We start from the raw sequence: 19,785 nt of genomic DNA on the forward strand, positions 1-19,785 counted from the left end.
CTATATATAACAATATTTGAGAAGTGTTTTTCCTGACGTGTCGGACTCTCGGCTCTTGTTGAGCCCTTGATTTTGCGTAATTACTTAAATACCCTCTATTAAATTAATTCGAATATTAATTAAAATTAAAAAAATAACTGACCCTAAAATATAAAAATTCGATATATTTTACATTTTTAAAAATAGTAATACTCTTAAACACGAAAAAATGAAAAAAATAAATAAATTTGGATCAAATGTAGTTTACATACCTTTTTATGACGGTTTATCGTTCGACCAAGAACATCCAATGACCACCAAGAACTTGTTATCCTACCATAAAACATACATTCATAGCAATAACAGAAATTTGGCAATTTAATGATAGAAAACCACCTTTTGATATGTTGAATCATCATAGAAAACCATCATATTGGCCATCCTTTGTCTTTAAACCATCATATTGATATGATCTTGCATCCTACAATTGCAACCAATCAAACAAACTATTCTTTTAAATTACCTTAGATAATAAAGAGACTAATGAGTCTCGTGGGAAAGATTTTCAGGATATTCGTTTTGGAGCATGCACAAAATCGATGGGTATATTAATCTCCACCAATCTAATCATGGTCGTGAGTCACATACAATTACGTCGGAGAAAGGATTGGTCGTGTCTTCTTATTTTCTCTTCCTTTTCCGTGTTTTTTTTATCCTTTTTGGTTCTTTTTATTTTTTTTTCAACAAAAGATGTGTCTAATAATTAATCGTTTAATTATATTTTTGATATATTAATGATAAATTTATGTTGTGATAATTACGAGCCAATTGTTTTTAAAAGTAAAATTTACTTTTCTAAAATATATAGATATTGCCGATAATATCAAAACAACTATCATATATTCTTTAAATTCACAAATCTGATAAAATAAAAGAAACTTTCTTTTATATTTTATACCGATAATGATGGTGTATCTAAAAAAATGTCAAATATAATTGTAAATCTAAAAAAAATTATGTTATTGTTCCATTTTTTAACCAATAAAATAAGGAATATTTTTTTATAATTAATATCCATAGTAATTATTAATTGTTTTTAGGAATATTAATTGTTTTGATAAAGATTTGATCTAACACAATATATAAATCTTCCTTTCTTGTTGTTGTAATTATCTTCAAAAATTAAAAAATTTAGATCGTACACCGCCTTTCAGTTTAATATAAATACTTTCTCTAGGTTTCACTTTCAAATCATAACTAACCCCATTTTTTTTGCTTTCTATTTTTTTTTTTTTGCGTTTTATTTTATTTGGCTTTACACATATGAATTCATGGTGTTTATGTATGGTTTATAGGTTACGGATGCAACGTCGTTAAACAATTCCATGACAATTAAATTGCTGATTCAATCGAACATATGGTGAGTTTTTCACTTTAGTACTTTCATGTTTAATATTTAAATTATGCTTGGATGTATTGAGAAATCTATAAGCTTTCCCATAATATTTTGCGAGCAGCTTAGATTTCATATTCTTCACTAAAAAAAAATTAAGCTTTGATTTTGTATTTACCATATTCTTCACTAAAAAAAAAAGAAGCTTTGATTTTGTATTTACATAATTTGATATCAGTTTGATTATTGCTTCCATCATGATGCAAATTACGGCCTCTCAACAACCCTAATAGACTATAATCGTTGGGAACTCTTCTTTTTCTCTTGATTCTCTCTGATTATCTTTCACCAGGAGTCTCAATTATTATTATTTCTTTGTATTGATGCGATCAGAAGTTTTATCTCTTTTTTAAATACTGATCTCTTTGTGGATTTTTCATTTAGGTATGAACATGTTCGTTTCACGGGGTGTTTCGGTGTCTTGCCTTGAATCAAGGCGTGTAAAAACGTAAAGCTTGTTTTTATCTATCTATTTTTATTGTCACGTCTTTATCCATCTATGTAACGCTTAATCATCAATTATTATATTAAACTTCAATAAAGGCAACAACATCTTGGTTGGTTTGTTTTATCTGATTAGTGTACCAAATTCAATTGGAACTATATCAGATCCATGAAATTATTGATTATTGATACATGCAGGTTATGTGTGATCCTTATACACCAGCTGGTGTTCCAATTCCAACCAACAAGAGGCACAACGCTGCTAAAATTTTCAGACACCCATCATTGCCTCCGAGGAGCCTTGGTATGCTCATCTTCTTCTTTTTTGGCTATACATATTATTTTCGTTACTATAAATTCTAATAGTGTTTGTTTTTTTAAACGATTGTATGTTTTGGATGAATGAAAGCAACCACGATGCATGAAGAAGATTCAAGTGATGTTTCAATTGATCTTTTATCTTTAATTTATCGATTTTCTAATTTTACAAAAATGTTCTCACTGAGTAGAATATACTTTTGAGTTTTGAGTTAAATCTTTCACAGTCTGTTGTGGATTAGCAACGTTTCAAGCCATATTAACTATTGTGTTGTGGCAATTCGAAAGATTCATATAAATTGGACTATTGCTACAAAAAAAACAGAATCACAGGTTCAATTCTATCAAAGGAGATAAAGCCTCTTATCTCTACTGTCTTTGAGGGTAAAGATGCTAATGTCATCGCCCACGGAGCAAGAAATTGCGGAAAAACACATCTCATACATGTATTGAAAGCAATCCCATTAAGGTATTGACTATCAGACATGATACTATAGATGAAAAATGCTAATTATTGTATCGTATGGTTTGTAGGGAAATGATAGGGAGCTTGGTTTAACCGTTCTTACAATGTCTGAGATGCTATCCATGGCTGTATCAGTTTACGAGGTTTCTCAGGAAACCGTGTATGACCTTTTAGACCAAGAGAAGCGAGTGGTTGCTGTACTGGAAGGTGCACAAGGGAAAATTCAACTAAAGGGACTTCCTCAGGCAAGTCATTTATTGTTCTTGATCATTAAGTCTTGGAACGTCATATGTATTTTGCAGATTAGCATCATTAATATTTCAATGTTTCTGCTTTCAGGTACCTATGAAGTCACTCTCAGAATTCCATAAAGGTGTGATGATACATGTTACCACTGGCAACGCCAATCCAGGCTCCCTTGGGAGGAAGAACTTTCTTGATATGGCAGGTTGAGTATTTTAATATCACATTTTAATTGTCTTTTCTATGTGATGATCTTATGTCAGCATGTGATTTGTGTTGTCTTTCTCTGATAGGATATGAGGATTCTGATAGAAGCAGTTAAAAGACTAATTACTATTTACTAAGGTTTCAATTTAACCAAGGTTTATTATGAGGGTAAACCATAGTTGGTTTAGCTTTTCTTGTTTGGTCTATGTCTATATATATATAATGTGTGAGAGAGTTGTGAGGGTCTTTTATCGAGTAATTGGAGAAATCTTAGGGGGAGTGGGAGGAGCTCCATTGTCAAATTCCTCGAGTCCTTGTAATTCTCGTCTTGATAATCTATGAAATACCCTTTTCTATAAACTACTCGTATCAGATTCCAGGAAACAAAACAGTGCTCTAGCTCCTCTAGAGATTGCCAGAGTTAATACTTTGATATATGCTTTACAGAATGTCATGTATGCTCTCAACGGAAATGAATCCCATGTGCCATATCGGGAGAGCAAACTCACTCGAATGCTGAAAGATTGTTTAAAAGGATGCAACAGACGTTGCTGATCACATGCTTGATATACTTTTCTTGCTGTTGAGTTCGTTTTAAGTTTATGATTCACTGAATGTAACTGCAGGCGATGCTAACCCTTTTGTTTTTTTTTTAGCCTCGAGAATATAGCCAAAACTCCTTTTACATGTTAAACTTAGCATCACAGATCTGTCTAGGTAGTAACCGAGCCATGACTAATCCTACTAAGAAGAAGATCAACGGTCTTGAAAGATCTATTTCATTATGCTCTGCTGCTCAAAGGAAACAGACACCTTTGACTGTGTCTGCTACTTCTAGAAAACAGACAGTGCTAAGGGAAAATGTGACAGAGAGAAAAGACTAAAATCAACACTGCTGCTTCTGCAATTAAAGCAAGGTAAATCTTTCAGAAACAACTTTGTATCAACTCTAAGCCTCAATATCCATGATATACCTGCATCTGCTCTGTTGTTCAGTTTTAGAACATCAAATAATGATGATTTTTTTTCTCAATGTTTGAAGGAAACTGTTCCGGGAAGCAAACGATTCGGTGAAATGTAAAAATAGCATGTTGGAAAATTTAATTAATACGTCATGAAGTTGAACAATCTAGATTCTTCCTTTACAAAGAGGTAAAACAGAGGGTATAAAAACAGAGACTAAGAGACCAAGAGTCTTAATTAAGGAGGTTTGGTATACCACTTAACCCTAATCAATCCACTACTTACTTGATAAAGACATATTCTCATCATGTATATTTGATTAGATTAGCTAGGCTCGTAATATGGGACAAAACCCCGAAGATGAGCAAGAAATGCTTTGAAAGATTTTATCGTAGCATGAGTGTCATATCTACACCCTTCAGTGCTCCCTTGTAAAATCAGAGTATCTGAGTATAGATACTTAATAGGTTTAAGTGTTCTTCGATCTTGGACGATATGTTCCAACTTATACTGATACAGAGGTTATACAGATTTTTGGTTTCTCTAATAAAATAAATTATTTGCTGAAAGATTGCTATACCTTTAACAATTTTATTTTGTTTGTTAGGGTCACGACATACATACTATAATTGATAGAGAGTATTATCGTCATCGTGGATTCAGGTTTTTCCAAGGACGATGGATACATGGCCGGCCCTATAGACATCAACAAGAAACTTTTGCTGTAGTCCAAATTTTGTTTCTGAAATTCTTCAACAAAAATTATTTACGAAACGGCCCTAATTTTATTTATTTTACTATAATTGGCCCTAAATTTTAAAACCTTTCAAAATAACCAAAATTTTTTTTTTGGAGTATTTGGCCCTTCAAATCTCAGGGCAGGCCCTGGATGGATAACACTTAGAGATTTTGATTCATGTTATCGGTTCGCTTAGTCCTACTTTTTATGATTTTAAAATTCATTGGAATTTATCAATCTTTGTTTCACATATACCTTCCTTGGGTGCGATTGATTACTGCGCATTCGCATCTTTTAGGAAAATTGATACTTAGTTTTGAGTATGTTTATTTCCCTGGTCCCATAATATCTTTTGTTTGGATATTTTATTCTTTGCATTGTTATGGTTTGATCTATTAATTTAAATAATTATATTTAATTGGTTGGGTCGTGAGTGTTAGCAATATTGAAGACGGAAAACCAATAATAAAGTGTGGGATCAAGTTTATGTGGAATTAGAAGATGAATTGTAAGTTATTAATTTAATCAAAATTAGATTTGTTATAGTTTAATTTGGGTAGTATGCTAAAAACTTAATTTTATAATAAATTTACGTCTATAATGTCGACTACATGGTGGATAATGTTGTAAATTTTTGAGAGAACGGAGTAAACAATGCGATAATATCACCATATTTATCATGAGATTCACTAGAATAGAAGTCACTGGAGGTATTCGAATATTGTTGTTTTTCATGTATATATAATTTCTGAATATTTATTAGTCGATCACGTTTCTATGATATTGTTTCTTATGGTTTTGGCTACTATTGTTTGCAATGGCACCCGAATGATGCTAAAAAATATGTGTGCTGAAAGTTGCAGGAATGCGGAGTTGTTTTGTGCTAAGGATCACAAAAATTTTTATTAGTTACTAAGCTTATCTATTTTTTTGTTTCCATTTTTCCGAATTATTTTTTCCTAAACATGTAAATATGATCTAAAATGAAGTTTGAGGCTTTACAAAAGATAAATAATTACACAAAAGCAACCTTGGCAAAAAAAGAGATAAAAACAAGACTACAGTAGAGTAAAGAAAGATTTGGAAATAGATTACGAATCCAAATAAGCATAAGCTTTGTTCATCTCGAAATGATGATATTTCGTAGCTCCACTCCACCATCTTGAAAATGATTTGAGCAGCAAGCCGCAAGGAGTTATGGAGAATGTTATTACGATGTCGCCAGAACTTATAGACCACCACTTGAGATGCTACTTTTCTAAGAAAAGAAGGCACATGACTGGAAGAGCGTCATGTCCAAGAAAATAGCTCAATCCAAGAGCAAAACAACCTTTGTTGCGGAAAAATCCTAGAGAAAACTAAATTCCACACCTGGAAAGAGCTCACAAAGGAGCAGAAGGTGATCATGAGACTTCGTAACAAAAATGCAAAGACGACACTCATCAGATTGAAGAGCGTTAGGACAAAGAAAGTAACTCAGCCTAAGAGCAAAACAACTTTTGTCGAGAACAAATCCTAGAGAAAACTAAATTCCACACCTGGGAAGAGCTCACAGAGGAGCATGAGGTGATACCGAGACTCTGTTGCAAAAGTGTAAAGACAACACTCATCAGATTGAATTTGTTCCCAAGAAGCCAGTCTTTGATGAGAAGGCAATTCTTTAAAAGTGTAAGGAGAGGAAGAGCGTTGGGTCCAATAAAGTAGCTCAGCCCAAGAGTCTAACAACCTTTGTTGAGGATAAGGCCTAGAGAAAATCAAATTTCCCACCTCAGAAAAGCTCACAGAGGAGCAGGATGTGATCCTCAGACTCCGTAGCAAAAGTGCATAGACAACACTCATCGGATTGAATTTTTCCCTAGGAAACCAGTCTTTAACGACTGGAGAGGACGATTAGAGTGAGATTTATTTAAGTGTCTCAACCGAAAAAGAGCGTCAGGTGCCAAAAAGTAGCTCAACACAAGAGCAAAACAACCTTTGTGGAGGATAAATCCTAGAGAAAACCATATTCCACACCTTGAAAAAGCTCACAGAGGAACACGAGGTGATCCCGAGACTCCGTTGCAAAAGTGCAAATACAACACTTGCCCCCAAGAAGCCAGTCTTTGATGAGTGGGCAATTATTTAAGTGACTCTCGACGGTTCAAGAAAGTAGCTCAAGCCAAGAGCAAAACAACCTTTGTCGAGGACAAAGCCTAGAGAAAACTAAATTACACACCTGGGAAGAGCTCACAGAGGAGCAAGAGGTGATCTCGAGACTCTGTTGCAAAAGTACAAAGACAACACTCATCGGATTGAATTTATCTCCAAGAAGCCAGTCTTTTACGAGTCGGCAATTATTTAAAAGTGTAAGGAGAGGAAGAGCGTTGGGTCCAATAAAGTAGCTCAGCCCAAGAGTAAAACAACCGTTGTTAAGGATAAGGCCTAGAGAAAATCAAATTTCCCACCTCGAAAGAGCTCACAGAGGAGCATGAGGTGATCCTGAGACTCCGTTGCAAAAGTACGTAGACAACACTCCTCGAATTGAATTTGTCCCCAGGAAACCAGTCTTTAACGACTGGAGAGGACGATTAGAGTGAGATTTATTTAAGTGTCTCAACCGAAAAAGAGCGTCAGGTGCCAAAAAGTAGCTCAACACAAGAGCAAAACAACCTTTGTGGAGGATAAATCCTAGAGAAAACCAAATTCCACACCTTGAAAAATCTCACAGAAGAACACGAGGTGATCCCGAGACTCCGTTGCAAAAGTGAAAATACAGCACTTGGCCCCAAGAAGCCAGTCTTTGATGAGTGGGAAATTATTTAAGTGACTCTCGACGGTCCATGAAAGTAGCTCAGGCCAAGAGCAAAACAACCTTTATCGAGGAAAAACCCTATAGAAAACTAAATTTCACACCTGGGAAGAGCTCACAGAGGAGCAAGAGGTGATCTCGGGACTCCGTTACAAAAGTACAAAGACAACACTCATCGGATTAAATTTGTCCCTAAGAAGCCAGTCTTTTACGAGTCGGCAATTATTATGTGACTCTAGAGAGAAAGAGTGCCGGGTCCAAGAAAGTAGCTTAGTCCAGGAGCACAACAACCTTTGTCGAGGATAAAGCCTAGCGAAAACTAAATTCCACACCTAGGAAGAGCTCACAGAGGAGCATGAGGTGATCCCGAGACTCCGCTGAAAAAGTGCAAAGACAACACTCATTTGATTGAATTTGCTCCCAAGAACCCAATCTTTGACGAGTTAACAATTATTTAAGTATCTCATGGGTAGAAGAGCGTCGGTCCAAGAAGTATCTCAGTCCAAAATCAAAACAATCTTTGTCGAGGATAAATCCTAGAGAAAACCAAATTCCATACCTCGAAAGATCTCACAGAGGAGCAGGAGGTCATCCCATACTCTGTTACAAAAGTACAAAAACAACACTCATCAGATTGAATTTGCTCCCAAGAAGCCAGTCATTGACGAGTGGGCAATTATTTAAAATAGTCTGGAGAGGAAGAGCATGATATCAAAATTAACGTAAGAGTTTTGACATCAATATCTTTAGGATAATGGAAGGAGTTTCCAAATGAACATAATCTTTAAACTTCAATGTCTTGTAAAAATTGAAGGATTTTGTAAGTTAACATAATATTGTCGATGTCACATTATTGTCATTGTCACATTATTAAATTCGAAGTCAAGAACTATTGGTACCTTCGAAATTTCTGTTGTTTGTAGTTGTGAGCGTCTCCGGTATCGACTACCGTGGTTTTATATCAATAAATTTCTCGCTGAGTGGAGGCAATGTATTGATGACATTACCATATGTATATTCAGATTTGCAAGAACTGAAATGAGTGAAAGTATTTTGTTTTGGTTTTGTTATTTAACATGTATTGTTGGGGTTTGAGACATTGAAACTATATTCCTTTGATAATTAAGGTAGACGAAGAGGTACTGCTTCATACAAGTGTTCGCAGATTCTATTCAATCATTCTTGTCATTATGTAACGAGGATGCGAGATATCTTTTCCAACAAGAAGAAAGGACAAATGTCAGACATCCAATTTTGATCTTTTGATTATCTTTGGTTGTTGATGAGCAAACCAAAACTACTAAATTTATACTTTCTGGTTCTAATGATTTTAGTTTTCTGTTTTGCATTTTACTATATTCATAGGATAATAATCACTATTTTCTCGCAATAATATATCAAACGTTATGGCGTTTTACCATAATTCTATATTAATGTCGTTATAAAAATTATACTCTTGACAAAATTAAATCAATAATTGTCTAAAACTTATAACCCTAAATGACTAATTCTGGTTTTAATCAACATACAACTCCGCGCCGGGCGCGGAGACCTCCCCTAGTTCTCATATGAAATACAATTCAATAATATATTATATATCATAATATTTGACATTTGACTTACCAAAATGACTTGATGAAGAAGTACTTACGGGTGTGTGGCGGCTTCGAGTGCGTCTTCTGTCTTCCATTCCATCTACGGTCATAGGGTTGATGTCATGTTTCATTGAGATGTGAAACCATTAATCAATACTAGTATTTTTGACTTCACAAGGTCATAGGGTTGGAATCCCTTGTGAATGTACAATTGACTTTGACGCCTACTGAATTACATGTTTCTATAAATGCAATGCTAGAGTAATCTCTAAATTCATCATCACCTGACCTTTTGTCTATCTACTCCAATGGACTCACATGAAGAGCAATGCTTATCTATCCTCGATTTCTCCCACAATAAACTAGTGCCAGGCCCGAGTCACTGGATCACGACAAGGGACAATGTCAGAAGAGCCATGGAGGAGCAAGGTTGGTTTTTGTTGTGGCAGAGTTCAATGGTGCCTCATCTGACCTTAGAGACAACTTGATGGCCGACATGAAGGAGATGTATAATCTCCCATACCAAATCAAAATCAAGAACGAGAACCACAAGGCCTCCCATGGCTACATGTCTATGGTCGTTGATGATTACCGGATCCATGAGAGCTTGAGGATAGATAATGCAACCGAGCTCTATGCTTGCAAAGACTTCTCTAAACTACTCTGGCCACAAGGAAACGATCCCTTCTGGTAAAAAAAAACACACAAAGACTTTCATTTCATTCATGTCTTTGTTGACACATCTCAGGTTTGATATATGATTTTGCAGTCAAACCACACATAAGTATGCAACGGCACTAGCTTCCTTTGATTCTTTATGGTTCAGTGATCATGATTGATTAGAGGCTTCTTGAATGTTGTATCGTGTTTGCGGAGAGCCAAGGAAGTGATGATGCTGTTAGAACCAACCCCATCGAATTGGATGATAATGGTCTTATATTCATTCTGGAGATTGAAGTCTTACAATGATGAGCAAAACATTTTGCTTCAAGGTGTGAAATATTTTGCAAACTCTTTGTTTGTCTTCACAATAGTATGGTAACTATAATCTCTTTTCTTTGTTTGTATGTGGAATGAAGTATGTCCTCATGAGAAATGGTTTTCCTTCAGCTCTGAGCAAAAACCAGAGATAGAGAAATACATCTCTTCCATAAGGTGAATCATTTTATTTCTCTCTTAAGCTCAAGGAATTTATTAAGCATACCATGAAACTATTTAGAGGTTATAAAAATGCTTGATTAATCTTGAATCACATCTATATATATATAACCTGCAACTAAACCATCTATCCACAGACTAACAGTATAAGTTATTCATCAGTTAAAATTATACTTTGCATGGAACTGTATTTTGGTTTTCTTGAACTTTTGATCAACGTTAATTTGTTCATGGGTTTGTATTTTCTGCTTCGCATCTCATTTCTTCTTTTGAATATGTTTTGCGGTATAAGTAATTGATGCTTCACTGGAAAGTAAATACTTTTGAATCTTTCAGTGTTGCAATTAATCAAACTTCTTTGCATAGAACTAGTTCATGGGTTTTGTACTTTAGTTCATGGGTTTTGCATCTCATTTTTTCCTTCTGAATCCTATGTTTTGTAGGATGAAACGGCTTGGAGCACAAAAGAATGCAAATACTATTATTACTTAGCAATGATGATTCTCTTTGGCCGCGAGCACATAAGAACATGATTCTGATAAGCGAAGAGGAAAACGGCTGACTCAAAACTCTTCGACATGTGATTTTGAATCGCATTGAGTATTGCTTTATCAACAACCCAAAAAGCTCTGTTTGTATGCTAATGTTCGTTCGGATTCCCTTAAGTATGAAACGATCTTTTGATAGTTTATGAGTTGTTTTTATGTTTCAAGAATTTCTGAAAAGTGAACAAACAGATTCTATAATTCTTATTTTGTTTTTGTATTTTCAATTTTCAATAGACGAGGTCATTCATTATACTTGCGTAATGCATACACAATACACATTTTAAATACTTGTGACGCATTCATTAAACAGTAGCAGCAAGAAGCTTTTGGAAAACATGTTTTAGGAACAGTAAGCACAGGAGCAACTCACTCAACTTTGTTGGAATATTTAGAGAAAGAAGAAAAACAGTGCAAGAGACATTTGTCTCTTCTCTTGTAAAGAAGACAAGAACAAAAATAACTCTTTTGATTAAACTGAAACTTGTTGTTTTTTTTACATGACGATACAACTCTGCTTAAAATCCCCTTTTGAGTCTCATTATCGAAACTGGAAACCCTCGTCGCGACACTCTCGGCGACCTTACTGTCACCGAACATGTTTGTGATTTTGGATTGGATTTAGTCTTTAGATGTCATGTTTGATGTTTTGTTCTCTTTATTTGATCATTTGAGCATGTACAATGATTCAAAACTTCGGGTATTGAAGTCATATTTCGGGTTTATGGATAATTTTATCCATTTAGATCCGAACCCAATGGGGACCCAAATTTTTCGGATTTTTTTTGGTTCTCATGCTTATCACCCAAACCGACCCGAATCCGATACCCGAACCGGACCGGAACCGAATCTTTAGAAATACTCGAATGGGCCATAAATTCATTACCCATTCAACCCAAACCCGAACGGGTTACCCATATGTCCAGGCCTAGACATGCTATCTAAAATTAAGTACAAATCTAGACTCCTTTGGTTTTTTTTTTTATGGTTCCATGATCATATGATTAGAGGCTTAAGTGTTGTATCGTGTTTAAAATGAGTCATCAAGGAAGTGATACTGCTGTTAGAACCAAACCGGTTAAATTGGATAACAATGGTCTTGTTTTTTTGGAAACTGAGAAGTCAATACAAAACATTTTAACTGCTTCAAGGTGTGAAAAAATGTACAATCTCTTCGTTTGTCTTCACAAAGAGTATATCATTTTGAATCTCTTCTATTACTACTTCTTAGTGAAGATTTTTCTCTTTTGGCTGCGAGCACATAAGAACATGATTCTGATAAGCGGAGAGGTAAAAGGTTGACTCAAAAACTCTTTTGCCATGTAATTTATTTGGTCTCAAAATAAACCTCACAATCAAAAAGTGGCACTAAATGATTAGAAGTGAAACAATAGAAAAAGTTATTCATCATGGTTGCATATACACCACACACATTCATCAAACAGTAGCAACAAGAACCTTTTCTAAAACACATGTTATAGGGACTGTTAGCACATGATCAAACCACTCGACTTTTCCCCAAATTTCATGATTTTTGCGCCTTTCAAGCGTAATCACTGCACACCAGAGCATCTTATTAGACCCACCATAAGTCATATTCTCCTTCCACAAAACCGCCATCTTTCCACCATAATCAGCAAATCTAACACAAGCAAGAATTATAGGTAGTTGTTCTACCAAACCCTTCACTTTTCTCCACTGTCTTAGCTCAGTGTCATACCATCTGAAATCAGTGCCACGCCATGTTTTTTCCACAGAGTACAAAACGTTCTCTATCACACAATAACCATATGAAGACTTGTAACTACACATCTCTGATTCAACATGGTCCCATTTACCTTTCTTGGGATTGTAAGCAACCACCTTTCTTTTAGTCACCACGTACCACTTTTCGTCAATACATAGGCTTTTGGAGTAAGAGTTGTGTTTTGTTTGGCTGTAAGGGCTTGGCACATGATCCCAAACTTGTGTTTTTGTGTCGAACACCTCGAAAGTGTTCTTCAAGTTATAAGAATCGTCATCTTTGCAGCTTCTGGTTACATATATCTTTCCATCAACGACGCCAGCAGAAACTGCAAATAGCTCCACTGGCAAGCTTGGAGCCTCGCGCCATGTGTGAGACCGGCAATCAAAAATAGAAACGTTAGAGTAAGGTGATCTGGATCTGCCAATGCTGTAGATATTACAGCCAATGTTGTAGATATTAGAACCAACCACCACGAGACTCGAACTTTTCACAGGAGGAGAATGTGGAATTGGGACTTTAGCCAAAACATAACCACTTGACTTTTTCTTATTACTTGTGTCATAAGTTAGGGTTTCATCGGGTTTCAGGCAGAGAGTGAACCAGCTAGGGTTCTCAGAAGGACTTAGCTTTAAGCATACATAGAGACAACTCTCGGTGCGGTCCAAGAGTAATCGGGCCTTGTAAAGCTCCGGTGAAGCTAGGAGAGATCGAAAGCTTTTGGAGACAAGGGAGAGAGTCGGATAATACAATCTTGAGACTCGTGCGATACAGCTTATTAGCAACGCATCGGGAAGTGACGGATTTGGGTTCGATTCCGGCGCCGGCGACAGCTTTTCCGGAGACGACATTGACGGAGTTTAAGAGACGAAAATCGCTGTTGTCAACTTCTTCTCGAACTTGGAGAGAACTAATTTAGGGTTGGACTTTATGCCGGTTCATGCCTTTGGATAAGGTGAGAACCGGTTAAAGTTTTGATAATTGTTGGGTTAATAAGAAATTAGTTTTCACTTCTAGATAACCAGATAAAGAGTTTCATGAGGATACATATACAGGGGTTAAGATTGCTTGATCGATCTCAAATCACATCTATATACATACTTTAGGATCTTTCAGCGTCACAATTTCTTTGCACACTTTGGAATTTTCAAAATTTTTTTTGTGGTAAAAAAATATGCTTATCAATTTGATAAGTGACATCGAATAACTAGAAGTAAAACAAGGGACAAAATCATACTAGCATAGTATCAAGCCTTGTGACACATTCATTAAACAGTAACAGAAAGAACCTTGACGAATTCATAATGTCCAGGGACTGTAAGCATATGATCAAACCATTTAACCTCCCCCCAAATTTCCAAACTTCCGCGTCTTTCAAGTGCAATCTCCGCACACCAAATCATCTTCTTTCCGCCAGGAAAATACTCATCCCACAAAACCACCATCTTCCCACCATAATCAGCCAATCTAACACAAGCATCAAAAGGGAACTTAGGTAATCCTTCCATACCCTTCAGTTCTCTCCATACTCTTTGCTCAGTGTTATACCATATGAACTTTGAGAACGGTCCTTTTAAAACAGAGTACCAAACATTCCCTATTTTGCAATAAGAATCATATAAATACTTAAAATGTTCTCTGCTTGGTTCAACCACGTCCCATCTACCTTCCTTGGTATTGTAAGCATTCACACCTTTGTTACTCACCATGTGCAACTTTCCGTCAAAGCATACGATTTTGTAGTGAAAGTCGTGTTTTGTCTCGCTGCAAGGGATGGGCACAAGATCCCAAGTTTGTGTATTTGTGTCAAACACTTGGAACGTCGCGGAATCGTCATCTTCGCAGCTTCCTGATACATATATCTTTCCATCAAGAACGCAAGCAGCACATGACATTAGCTTCACCCGCAAGCTAGGGCCCTCACGCCACGTGTTAGACGTGCAATCCAGAATCGAGACGCTAGAGGAAGGCGATTCAGATCCGCCAATGTTGTAGATATTAGAACAAACCGACACAAGACTCGAAGAAGATGACTCAAGAGGAGAATGTGGAATTGGAAGTGTAGCCAAAACATACCCACTTGACTTTAGGGTTCGATTATGTTTCCGGCAGAGAGTAAACCACCTAGGGTTCTCATCAAAAGGATTTAACTTTAAGCACACATAGAGACAACTCTCGGTGCGGTCCAAGAGTGATCGGGTCTTGTAAATCTCTGGTGAAGCTAGGAGAGATCGAAAGCTCTTGGAGACGAGGGAGAGAGTCGGATAATACAATTTTGAGACCCGTGCGACGCAGCTCAATATCAAATCATCGGGAAGTGACGGATTCGGGTTCGACTGCGGCGGCATCGTGTACCGCTTCTTCTTTCGCCGGGACGACATTGACATAAATATCTGAGACGAAATCGCAGTTGATCAAACAAACCTCTCGATTTCGTGCACTTCTCCAACCTGCAGAGAACTTCAAGGATTGGGACTAAACCGGTTTTGGTTAAGGTATAAACCGGTTTAAATTTTAATCATGTTTATTATGGCATTGGTTTTCACTCCTACATAAATCAGATAAAATCCAAATTTAATCACCCAAACTATTTTCAGTTCGGTTTTAATTTGGTAAATTCTAATTTTCAAATAATACTAAAAATTATTGTAGACCAAACCGAAACCGAACTAAACAGAGAGGAATTGAAACCGAACCAAACAGAGAATTGAAACCTAACCGAAATTGACTCAAATAAATACAAAACTCAAAGGCCTTGAATGGTAGTAGATTCTATAATAGTTTTTGGATTTTGTTTTTTCAAAAACCCATTTTTTCTCCATTCAAGATTTTAAACAAAATAGATCAAAAACTAGAATGGGAAAAATGTCGTTAAAATCCCCAACTTATTCAAAACGTTGATTTAAATCCTCAACTCATGACGAAACAAAATAAATATCAAACTTATGTTGACTTTCCAAATAAATATTAAACTTTTGTTGACTTTCCAAATAAACACCAAACTTTCATTGACTTTCCAAATAAATATCAAACTTCCGTTGACCTGATCATATTAGGTACGACGTTAAGTGGGTTAATAAATTCTCAACTCATGACAAAACGAAATAAATATCAAACTTATGTTGACTTTCCAAATAAATATCATACTTATGTTGACTTTCCAAATAAATATCAAACTTCCGTTGACCTGGCCATATTAGGTACGACGTTAAGTGAGTTAATAGATCTCGTAAACGGAGGTAATTTTCTGTTAACATATATGTTAATTGATAACGACATTGTTTCATATAACAACAAAACGACGTCGTTTTGTCGTAACAATTGAATTAAATCCCTAAAGTCAATCTTAGATCCCCAAATCGAGCAAAATCCCTAACCCTAAATAGAGTATGATTTGAAACTCGGGATTTTATTGAACAGTTAATACAAAACAACGTCGTTTTATGTTTAGAAGGAATACTTGTTAGTGTTTTGATCAACAAACGAACTCTGTTTTAACAGCGTATGAAGAACAAAACCAAAATGAAAAATAGAATATGAAGAAACTTGATTTTTATTGATAAGAGAAAATGTATTACAAACAATGATGTTATTGAGTTTGACTCGATCTACTTATACAACACGAAACAACGTATACGTACATGTGTTAATCGAAAAGACACAACTTTACGAACAGACACAACTATACGTACGTACATTCGTGACTCTTACGTAAATAACTAACTTATAGGAATACGATTTTAGGTTATATGACTTAGATGAGATTTGATTATAGTTCAACAATACTGTCATTTTTAATTAGCGGATCTGTTAACAGAAAATTAATCCCGTTAACATTGTCTGTTAACTCACTTAACGTCATGTCTAATATGGCCAAGTCAATGAAAGTTTGGTGTTTATTTGGAAAGTCAACATAAGTTTAATATTTATTTGGAAAGTCAACATAAGTTTGATATTTATTTCGTTTCGTCGTGAGTTGAGGATTTAAATCAACGTTTTGAATAAGTTGGGAATTTTAATGACATTTTTCCCAAACTAGAATCCACATAATTTGAGATTTGAAGAAAAAACCCACGACAATTCTCTTTTTCTTTTCTATCTTTATAATTTAAAAAAGAAAACAACCAAAAACTAAAATCACCATTCAAGTTTTTAAGAAAACTAAAATCTATTACAAAAACTAAAAACACAAAAATCAAAAACTAAAAATTAAAAACCAAAAACTATAATCTAAAAACTATTTAAAAACTCACAACCATTCATAGCCAATATATTTTAAAAATACAGAAAACAGAAAATACCGAACCAAATATCTAAAATGCCAGAACTATTCGATAGAAACCGAACCAAAATGTCAATAGGTTTTAACTGTAGACCGGTTTTTCGTAACCCGAATTTAGAATAGGTAAACCGTGGCCAGAATTTTGGCGGCTGATACACTCTTTACCTCAGCCTCACATTACTCGCACAAAGATACACAGAGAGAGAAGAGAAGAAGAGAAAATGGGATCCATATCGGCAGCTCCGGGAACCACCGTCTTATTCTCCAATCTCCGTCGTGACAGTTTATACAATCGCCGCCATGAGAATCTATCCGTCGTTTCTTCTTCACTACCGTCTCTGATGCCAAAGCAGAGATGGCTTTACGTTCCCGAGACGAGGTTGAAAAGAGAGATTCTAAAGCTCGATTTCATTACAAGAGCTGCTGATTCCACGAGCTCTTCTCCTTCAGTAGCTTCCGGTGATAGAACCCTAATCCCTGATGATGAATTCACTTTAGCCAAGGTTATATTGCTGTCCACCTTTTTAAATCCCTAATTTAAGTGTTTCTTCAAGTTAATTGTGTTAATGTGATTATATAATCGAGAAATTAGTGAAGTAGTTAGATTCCTAATTCCACTGAATTTCGATTCAGTCGTCTGCAATTCATAGATTGTGATGAAAATTCAAGGAAACATATCTCATTGGTATCAAAATTTGTTGTTTTGTTTCTGTTAAAACCTCAGTAGAATGGTACAGTATACGGTTTCTCGTTACTACGAAACCAAGATCCTAGTTTGGTTTAGAATGTGTTGGAACAATTTTCACAATGAGAAGTTTTCCATGTGTTTTTGGATTGCAGATTTCATTTGGTGTTATTGGGCTAGGTCTCGGGGTTTCGCTACTCTCGTGAGTTTTTTCATGCCTTCATTGTTGCTATAGAGTTATATGTGAGTTTTAACATTATGGATGTGTTAAAATCCTACAGGTATGGTTTTGGGGCTTATTTTAATATCCTTCCTGGATCTGAGTGGTCTGCTATTATGCTAACATATGGATTTCCCCTTGCTATAATTGGAATGGCTCTTAAGGTATGCTATCTCTTTATGCTCTTCAGTTATCTTTCTCAGTATCATGTCCTTGAGAAAGTTGAATATTTCGGATAGCTGTAACTTTACCGAGAAAGTTGACTTTTGTATTAAAGTTATTCATTTCTTTCTTTGGTTTTTCTGAATGCGTAATTTTTTAGTCCCTGAGGATCGGTTTTGATTCCGTTGCAGTACGCAGAACTCAAACCAGTTCCTTGCTTGAGCTACTCAGATGCTGTAAAGCTTAGAGAAAGCTGTGCCACTCCTATTTTAACGCAGGTGCTTAGTAGTTCTGGTTGCTCTCGATATTTACCGGAGTACCTTCATTCTGATTCTAGATTATACTTCAGCTCTTCTCTGTTACATTAATTTTCTAAAACATATTTATCTCTATTTGGAGGAAAGGGTGTTAAAAGTTTTCATCATAGTACATAGGATGTTAAACTTAATTCTCATGATTTGTAAATGTGTCTGGCTTCTTCTTTCATTTATTAGGTTAGAAATGATGTCACGAGATACCGTTATGGAGATGAACAACATTTGGAAGAAGCGCTAAAACGAATCTTTCAATATGGACTGGTAAGCTATTTTATTGAAACAAAATAAAGCACAACACGCTTTATATACTTCCGCTTTAACCCCTCTTTCTTTCGACTGTTTTGGTCATAAGGGAGGAGGAATCCCAAGACGTAGTGCACCTATCTTACAGCTGATAAGGGAGGAGGTAAATTTCTTCATGACTTCATGTGCATGATTTTACATCATCTTTTTATATGTATAATCAAAATATATAACTCATTTTGATATTGACTGGTGAAACTAAACTTACTCATGTCTGTAGGTCCTGACCGATGGTCGTTACTGTCTGGTCCTTGTATTTGAGGCCAAAGCTCTGACGTTGTCAGATTTTGAGAAAAGACAGGTAAGAGTAAGATTCATAAACTAACAAGCTACGCACTAATCGGCTTGGCGCATAAGAAAATAGCTTAACTAGCGTTGGTTTGATCAAATATAGTTTCTAAGAAGTAGAAAAACAGAAAACTGAAACTAAGCATAAAAATCTTGTTTGTATAGGCGAAATTCACTTCCTTCTTTGGACCAAACATCACTGCAGAAGTTGGTAAGTAGTTCACGATTCATGGTTTTGATTTGCTTGTTCTCGGTTCATAAATTTCTGAATCATAAAAAGTGTCTTCGTTGTTATGCTTTGAAGGTAAAGGAGAAAGAGAGAATCTCTATGAAGTAAGACTGATATCCAACCTCTCCACCAACTCTGTATCTTCTACCGTTTGACAATCATGTATACGGCAACGTTTTCAGACAAATGTTATTTTGTAATTTTGGTCTTGTATATAAATTCTATATAATCATCCAATGTATAAAATGTTCATACTACTTACAGAAATCGCAATTGGAAACAGCCTTACCTAACGTCCACCAGATTTGTTAAAAGTTTCCTCGCATTGTACGAACTCGTTTACACTGTCTATTAGTTTCGTATTCGTGGACAACAATACAAGCAAATCGAATTTTTTTCGCGGCGGATGTCTTCTACTTTTCTCGGTCCGCACCACTACGGATTATAATTTATGAATGATAAATAAAAAGTGATCCAATCCACAAACGGATTTGTTCGCCCCAATCGCTGCAACCATTTGAACCATAAATTTGGTTTGTTACGAATTCCTAATGGATATGGATAGAAAGAGAAATTTGGTTCAAATACTTGTCTCGTTCTATTTTTGTATAGTTATCTCTTGATGTTTTCAGGCGGTAAAAAAATTACTAGTCTGAC

At 35.6% G+C, this 19,785-nt stretch overlaps 4 protein-coding genes and 1 long non-coding RNA gene across 10 annotated transcripts; 3 read left to right on the forward strand and 2 right to left on the reverse strand.

Moving 5' to 3' along the window:
- Nucleotides 1-1,369: 1,369 nt before the first annotated feature.
- On the forward strand, nt 1,370-4,840 carry LOC110226029 (kinesin-like protein KIN-10C). Of its 6 annotated transcripts, XR_002330146.1 has the most exons (7): nt 1,370-1,399; nt 1,817-1,880; nt 2,075-2,640; nt 2,729-3,108; nt 3,558-4,027; nt 4,153-4,594; nt 4,681-4,840. XR_002330146.1 is itself a non-coding variant. In XM_021016512.1 (4 exons), exons 2-4 carry the CDS (start codon nt 2,765-2,767, stop codon nt 3,223-3,225), a joined length of 279 nt encoding a protein of 92 aa, XP_020872171.1. In that variant the 5' UTR covers nt 1,895-2,640; nt 2,729-2,764; the 3' UTR covers nt 3,226-3,348. The 6 variants fall into 6 exon arrangements, 1 of the variants encoding a protein (XP_020872171.1); XR_002330148.1 differs by lacking the exons at nt 1,370-1,399; nt 1,817-1,880 and having other exon boundaries at nt 1,895-2,640; nt 4,153-4,262; nt 4,397-4,594; XR_002330147.1 differs by lacking the exons at nt 1,370-1,399; nt 1,817-1,880 and having other exon boundaries at nt 1,895-2,663.
- A 5,424-nt stretch (nt 4,841-10,264) lies between these two features.
- LOC110226870 lies at nt 10,265-11,153 on the forward strand. The gene is made up of 2 exons (XR_002330758.1): nt 10,265-10,350; nt 10,797-11,153. It is a non-coding gene; the product is annotated as an uncharacterized LOC110226870 (long non-coding RNA).
- Nucleotides 11,154-12,266: 1,113 nt separating this feature from the next.
- On the reverse strand, nt 12,267-13,749 carry LOC9304832 (putative F-box/kelch-repeat protein At5g38680). Its single transcript, XM_021019540.1, has one exon. The coding sequence runs from the start codon at nt 13,491-13,493 to the stop codon at nt 12,336-12,338; it is 1,158 nt and encodes a 385-aa protein (XP_020875199.1). The 5' UTR covers nt 13,494-13,749; the 3' UTR covers nt 12,267-12,335.
- Nucleotides 13,750-13,813: 64 nt separating this feature from the next.
- Nucleotides 13,814-15,140, reverse strand: LOC9306901 (F-box/kelch-repeat protein At5g38670). Its single transcript, XM_021019392.1, has one exon. The coding sequence runs from the start codon at nt 15,027-15,029 to the stop codon at nt 13,911-13,913; it is 1,119 nt and encodes a 372-aa protein (XP_020875051.1). The 5' UTR covers nt 15,030-15,140; the 3' UTR covers nt 13,814-13,910.
- A 1,960-nt stretch (nt 15,141-17,100) lies between these two features.
- Nucleotides 17,101-19,425, forward strand: LOC9306902 (thylakoid membrane protein slr0575). Its single transcript, XM_002868714.2, has 9 exons — nt 17,101-17,427; nt 17,765-17,811; nt 17,891-17,993; nt 18,183-18,269; nt 18,486-18,569; nt 18,661-18,714; nt 18,832-18,912; nt 19,065-19,110; nt 19,204-19,425. Exons 1-9 carry the CDS (start codon nt 17,146-17,148, stop codon nt 19,281-19,283), a joined length of 864 nt encoding a protein of 287 aa, XP_002868760.1. The 5' UTR covers nt 17,101-17,145; the 3' UTR covers nt 19,284-19,425.
- The last annotated feature ends 360 nt before the right edge of the window (nt 19,426-19,785 follow it).

This window comes from Arabidopsis lyrata (genome assembly GCF_000004255.2).
Source record: "Arabidopsis lyrata subsp. lyrata unplaced genomic scaffold ARALYscaffold_7, whole genome shotgun sequence".
Lineage (NCBI taxonomy): Eukaryota > Viridiplantae > Streptophyta > Magnoliopsida > Brassicales > Brassicaceae > Arabidopsis > Arabidopsis lyrata.

What these genes read in the sequence shown, in the direction of transcription:
- LOC110226029 (XM_021016512.1), top strand. Translation starts at nt 2,765, where the DNA reads ATGTCTGAGATGCTATCCATGGCTGTATCAGTTTACGAGGTTTCTCAG. An exon ending in AACTAAAGGGACTTCCTCAG is followed by an intron (nt 2,906 to 2,999) that starts GCAAGTCATTTA and finishes TTCTGCTTTCAG; the next exon opens with GTACCTATGAAGTCACTCTC. An exon ending in GAACTTTCTTGATATGGCAG is followed by an intron (nt 3,109 to 3,196) that starts GTTGAGTATTTT and finishes TTTCTCTGATAG; the next exon opens with GATATGAGGATTCTGATAGA.
- LOC9304832 (XM_021019540.1), bottom strand. Translation starts at nt 13,493, where the DNA reads ATGTCGTCTCCGGAAAAGCTGTCGCCGGCGCCGGAATCGAACCCAAAT.
- LOC9306901 (XM_021019392.1), bottom strand. Translation starts at nt 15,029, where the DNA reads ATGTCAATGTCGTCCCGGCGAAAGAAGAAGCGGTACACGATGCCGCCG.
- LOC9306902 (XM_002868714.2), top strand. Translation starts at nt 17,146, where the DNA reads ATGGGATCCATATCGGCAGCTCCGGGAACCACCGTCTTATTCTCCAAT. An exon ending in CCACTCCTATTTTAACGCAG is followed by an intron (nt 18,270 to 18,485) that starts GTGCTTAGTAGT and finishes TTCATTTATTAG; the next exon opens with GTTAGAAATGATGTCACGAG. An exon ending in GAATCTTTCAATATGGACTG is followed by an intron (nt 18,570 to 18,660) that starts GTAAGCTATTTT and finishes TTTGGTCATAAG; the next exon opens with GGAGGAGGAATCCCAAGACG.